Raw genomic sequence first — 5,737 nt, forward strand, 5'->3', positions numbered from 1 at the left:
GGCACCAAAATCCAACACCAAATAAATGGATTCAAAAATTAAGAATGGCCCTAAACTTGATGAAGATATTTGTTGGATGTGATTTGATTTGATTTCAAAACTTGGAATCAAAAGGGTGATATCTTATTTGAATTTATTGATGAATGTTTCTGAAGTGTAATAAAGTTCTGGGTGAATCAATTCAGGTTGTCTTAAGGAGGGCAATGATGAGATGGTCATGATTGAAGTTGAGATACCTGGCAGGTACTTGGAGTTGAAGTAACAGAAGATGGTTTTGAAAGAGCCATGGTAATATAAGAAATGGAGTTTGTTAGTGAGATATTTTGCCTCAGAGTGCGCTGGCAGGCTAGGCTCTGCATAGCGCAGGGCAGGCGCAGGCAAATTGCGCTCCGCACACGCTTTTCAAGTGGAGCAGTTGCAGTGTTAGTCTTGATCCAATTTCACATTAAGTGATGAGATCATGCATATACCCACAAAGCAGAATGTAAGCTGTATACAAATCTTGTGCATAATTTCAACTTCAAGCTGCATTCATCAATGGTGCGGGCTGTAAGTGAATCATTTCAACATAATCTTTTAAATGTTCTGATACATAAAGACTGCATTGAGATTTGCGCTTTTTATTGTTTCATGATCTTGACAATGAGGTGAGAACCATTGATTTGATCAGCTATCTAAAATTCATTTTCTGATTGTCATCAATTTGGTAAGATCATACCATTCAAAGTTTCAAGTTGAGGACAATCAAAGAAATAACTTTGGCTGTGATTTTGAATGTAGGTCTATTTGAGTTTAGATTACTAAATACGTTTGGAAAATAATTGATTGTACAATAGATAGATGTTTGGCAAGAATTTCAACATTGGTATAGCACATCACCTCATAGGAAACTTACTGGTTGGTTGAAACTTGGAACAGAAGATGACAATATATCTATGTATTTTAATAAAGAAAATCAGTGACTATGTGGTTAAAATCTCAAGACTTTTTGCAATACTAAGCCTTCTGACCTTTTATTTATGTGGTTTTTTCTGAGAAACAAATCAATAATTTTTCAGCTGTGAAGTTACCAAATGTGTCTGATCAGATAGAAGTCACAACTTCCCAACTCAAATGACAATAAAATACATCTACTTGATATACTTTACATGTGATTCTTTATTCTCAAGCTTTGCCCGACTCTAATGATCTACTAATGACAATGAAAATACATCAAAGCAAAGCAATCAGGAACTGACTCCAAAGAACCAAAAGCAGAAGAGTTCAAAGGACAAAAAGAAATTTCTGCTGTTGATCTGTCCCAATCTTTTTTTCTGATCTTTTCAATGATAAGTCAATAATTCATTTCATATTGTCAACAAATCTATGGCATAATACCAAGAACAAAGAATATAATTTATCATTTGATAAGTAGTGAATATATGTTTGCATCACAACCAAGGAGATGTGAACATACTGCATAAGTGACAGTCCAGAATTATTCTGTCACTACCACTCCACAAGGACTACGGCTTGCCAAGATGTTGAAGTGATCTCACATGTTTTGAGTATGGAATTGGGTAAGCGAAAAGACTGTGAACTTTATCAGCAGAAGAAGGAACACTTTAGCATTTGGACATACCTTTATGATTCATCAAGAAAAACAAAAGTCAATCAAGGTGGTTCTAGGTGCTGTCAAGCTTCTTTGCAATGTGTATGCTTGAGTATGGAGTCAGTGTTACATGAGATTTGAGAGTAATGTGAGTTGAGGGGGACATGTAAACAGGGACATAGTGTGTCACTTGCTGTTGTCCAAGTGTCAAGGCAACTCCATATTGCACTACCAATTGAGCCTTTTGATTTTTGATTAGTTCAATTTTTATCATTTGTATCACTAATGAAAATAGGTTGACTTGTTTTTATACATAAACATCAAAGTCTGTGATGTAATTTATCTACAAAATGCATCTTCAATAAATTTTTCTATAAAAACAAAAAGATCAAAATGGAAAATTACTAAGTTTCTTTGATTGTCACATTTCATGATCTGATCTTTATATGATTTGAAGATAAAAACATGAAGACACCCTTCACAGCAGTTTTGATTAGTATTGGTTGATGTATTCCCATCAATCAATATCACCCACATGGATCCATTATGTTGTTTCCCTTCTATGAAGTCACACACCAATCCTTGGGCAGTCAATAAGGGTACTTTCAATTTGGGACCACAATTCTCCTATCTGCTATTTTGATATTTTATTAAACCACATCCAATGTTTAATTTACTGATCTAGTGAACAAATTTGAAACTGGTTCAAAGGATGAAAAGCAAAATATGAATAGAGTTTTTAACAAATTTTGAGCAATAAGTCGACAAAAATAGATAAAAGAAACCAACTCTAATTAAGGCTCATTTAAGATCAACATGAGATGGTGAGTTTTGATCTTTCTCTTGATATTTTTGGGCAAGCTATTGATATCAATGATTCCAAAAAACAACTGATTTAATGAGTCAAGATTTTCTTGATGAATTGAATTTCAATCTTGAATCAATCTTCTGAAGTCTTTGAAAGGAACTTAATGAGTGACACTTCTTATTTTGAGCCAAGCCGTACTTCTCCTTTCAAAATAAGAAGACCGAAGTCAATGTAATTTGAATGGTCATGGTATTGGTTTGATTTAATTAAATTTGAATTTTGTAAAGTTGACCACTTTCGAGTCCACAAGAGATTGATCTAGATAATTTCAAATATTAATCGCTGGTCATTTAAATCAATGATTGAAATCAGATCCAGAATTCTGCAAGTTTGAAGGCTGTATAACAAAAGAAAATACTCAGGCCAGACAGACCTCAGGCTCAAAGCAGTTTGTAATCCCTTATACTATATATAGCTAAATCATTGACAATACTGGTCTGGGTTGTCTTCAGATCACCAATACGTTCAACTGAAGTACTGATACTTTTGAGGATGAAACAAGAAGAATGAGTGTTTTTTTAGAAATGTACTTGAAGAAAGATTGAACTCACATCTTAACCACCTGGTTCTAACTCAAGTATTTTGATCATTGATCAACTCCAGTGCAATCCCAACAGCTTCCTACTCGGGTGATTCATACAGACTAAAACCTCGTTCAGATGATGGAAAATTAGCTCAAGAGGCTATCACTCAAACCAAATATGTTGATGCCAAGGACCTGAAATCTGCATCTGGCCATTATCAAGGATACAAAAGATGAAATTAGCTCGAAGTGTTGAGATGTGGTATAGATTTAATACTAACCTAGGTTGATAATCTTAATCTGAAGATCAAAATTCAATCGGGGCAACATTAAGCTCTATAATATATGTATGCAGGATCGATTTGAATTCACAGAAATCCAATATCATCGAGTCATATGAAACAATGCAGTCGATCCAGTATTTCTTGTTGAAAATGACTTGTTTCAAGTTGAAACTGAAGATTTATGCACAAATTGAAGAAGAATGATGTCAACGCACCTATCAAACAAACAGTTCCTTTGCTCGAGATTGAAGAACACTAATCAATGCAAACTATGCACTCACTTGAAATGTATATCTGTTTGTACGCCAGGATAGGAGTTTTTGATCGGTCAAGGAAATCTGACCTGAATGGCATCTTGGCTTTAATTTCTCCCAAGCTGAAGGTAGGTATTGGATGGATAGTGAGATGATGACGATTATTTTCCAATCGTTTTGTGGCAAGGTAGCAACACGGCGGGTATATTCATCTCTACAGCATGTGACTGCTTCAGACGACTAAGGAATCAACTCGCAGCCTGCCGTAGCAATCACAGAGGGATACCCAGCTATACACAGGCCTACATGTCAATTCCTTGCCTTTGAGAATTATGTGATGTCCGGCAAATATCAAGTGTGATTGGTGTAATCTAATGGATTCAAAAATAAGCAGCATGTCAATTTCAATTGGACGGCTATGATGGCAAATGACTTACATACGAATTTTCAAGCAACTTGATTACTTCTTTGGCGTGGCAGCTGTGAGGATGTCAAGTTGAATAGGTGGGAATTGACCTGAAATTCAGTGGCAAGGCGACTTGAGCTGGCTTCCGGTGACATGAAAATACACTGGCTTCGAGTGTCTGAAACGGACGGGTTTATAAGGAATGTGATATTGCCCGTTTGCTGTCTTTGGGGACCAGTGTATGTCTTATTTGCCGTGGGTTATAGGGTTTGAGGAGAGTAGCGGTGAGTATGAAAATTGTGGTGATGGATCATGGTAGGTCGATTACGCATGTCACGGCTGGAATTATCACCGATTAACGTGGGATGCACAGCATTGCCGAAATTTGAATGTGTTTCCTTGTGTTTCCGACAGGTTTTGTACTCTTGTCCAAAACTCGGTTGGCTGAGAAAATGGAGACTTCGGTGGATTTTGTCGAGTTTTGTTTTTGAACCGTTCCTGGGATTAATTGTTATGATATGATTCACTGACTTTTATACTCTTTCGTAGTTTGGTTCGCACTTCACACTGGTCATTTGGTCGCTTGTCTCGTTGGCCGGCTACTGCGTTGGTCAATTAACACCTAAATGCTGTAGTGATCCATATACTAGTTGTCATGTGCCTCCAGGAGAGATGTGGTGGTCAAATTTTGAAAATTGTACTGACACTCAAAGCTTCATAGCTTGTCAGGATAGAGAATGGATGAGTTATCATAGGGATTCGACTGGTTTTTACTCATGGGTACCTTCAAAGGGATTAGGATTACATTTTTGTACCACTACAGCTTGTCCAATGCCTGAAGAGTATTATTGTGGTGCTCCTTGGTCATCGGATGGCAGTTCTGCTTTTCAATCTAAGCTTCAAAGTCTTAAAACTCCTTCGGGTCTTGGAAGAAGACCAACTGTTGCTTTTGTCTCAAAGATGCCTCCTTTATCTCAGGATTGAACTGCAATATTTGTCTCGATTATTTCTATCTTTCTATTGATTTTCATCAAGTACATATCTCTCTCATCTGGATTGTATTGTTCTCCCATTCAAATCGCGTTCCTTTTTCTACAAGTCATTCATCATTATCACACAGCCGGACCTCATTTTCCTCAAAAAAAGAGTCTTGCCCTCTTGCGTGTTGCAACGTGTGGTTCTTAAGGTGAATGGAGTGCTGTTTTAGATCAATGCGGCGATGGGCGCCGCATTGTATATCTGGGAGCCTAGTACTCCTGTTAGGGGGTGATGTACACGTCAAAAAGGATGTTTTCATAAACACCTGCTGTCAATGAGATCTCTGTGCACTTACCAGCTTCTAAGGAATTTGAAAGTTTGGATATAAGGGTTGATCTTCATTTTCTAACACACTGGAAATTGTTTATGAGCAATTCACTTTTCAATAATATACAATATCTAGATCGGCTAATAGAATTTTTCTAATATTTCACATGTTTCACCAATCAACAGTAAAGAGAAAAATACATTACGAGGTTTATTTTCTATCTAAAAACCTGTTTGTGCCTATCTCACTTTTGACCAAGTCTTGATCTACCCCTTATAAGACTCTGTAGCAAGACTGAGTCTCTCATACAAAGCACAAGGAAAATTAGGATGTTGATTGTAAATTGGTATTGATATAATTCCAGCTTGAAGATATAATCCACATCAATTCTTTGAGTAAAATTAAAGTTCATCATTAATTGCAGGATTTATGAAACTGGGAAGTTGGTGGGAATAATTAATGCGTAATAACATCCATCACTCTTGAGATATGTTTAGGATTTGTA

General features: G+C 36.5%; 1 protein-coding gene across 1 annotated transcript; it reads left to right on the forward strand.

Annotated features, from left to right (window-relative positions):
• Positions 1 to 4,167: 4,167 nt before the first annotated feature.
• Positions 4,168 to 4,910, forward strand: MELLADRAFT_113059 (uncharacterized protein; the record flags this gene model as incomplete). The annotated part of the gene is made up of 3 exons (XM_007417653.1): positions 4,168 to 4,241; positions 4,341 to 4,365; positions 4,476 to 4,910. The coding sequence occupies 3 exons, from the start codon at positions 4,168 to 4,170 to the stop codon at positions 4,908 to 4,910; spliced, it is 534 nt and encodes a 177-aa protein (XP_007417715.1).
• Positions 4,911 to 5,737: the final 827 nt, after the last annotated feature.

This window comes from Melampsora larici-populina (genome assembly GCF_000204055.1).
Source record: "Melampsora larici-populina 98AG31 unplaced genomic scaffold MELLAscaffold_76, whole genome shotgun sequence".
NCBI classification, from domain to species: domain Eukaryota; kingdom Fungi; phylum Basidiomycota; class Pucciniomycetes; order Pucciniales; family Melampsoraceae; genus Melampsora; species Melampsora laricis-populina.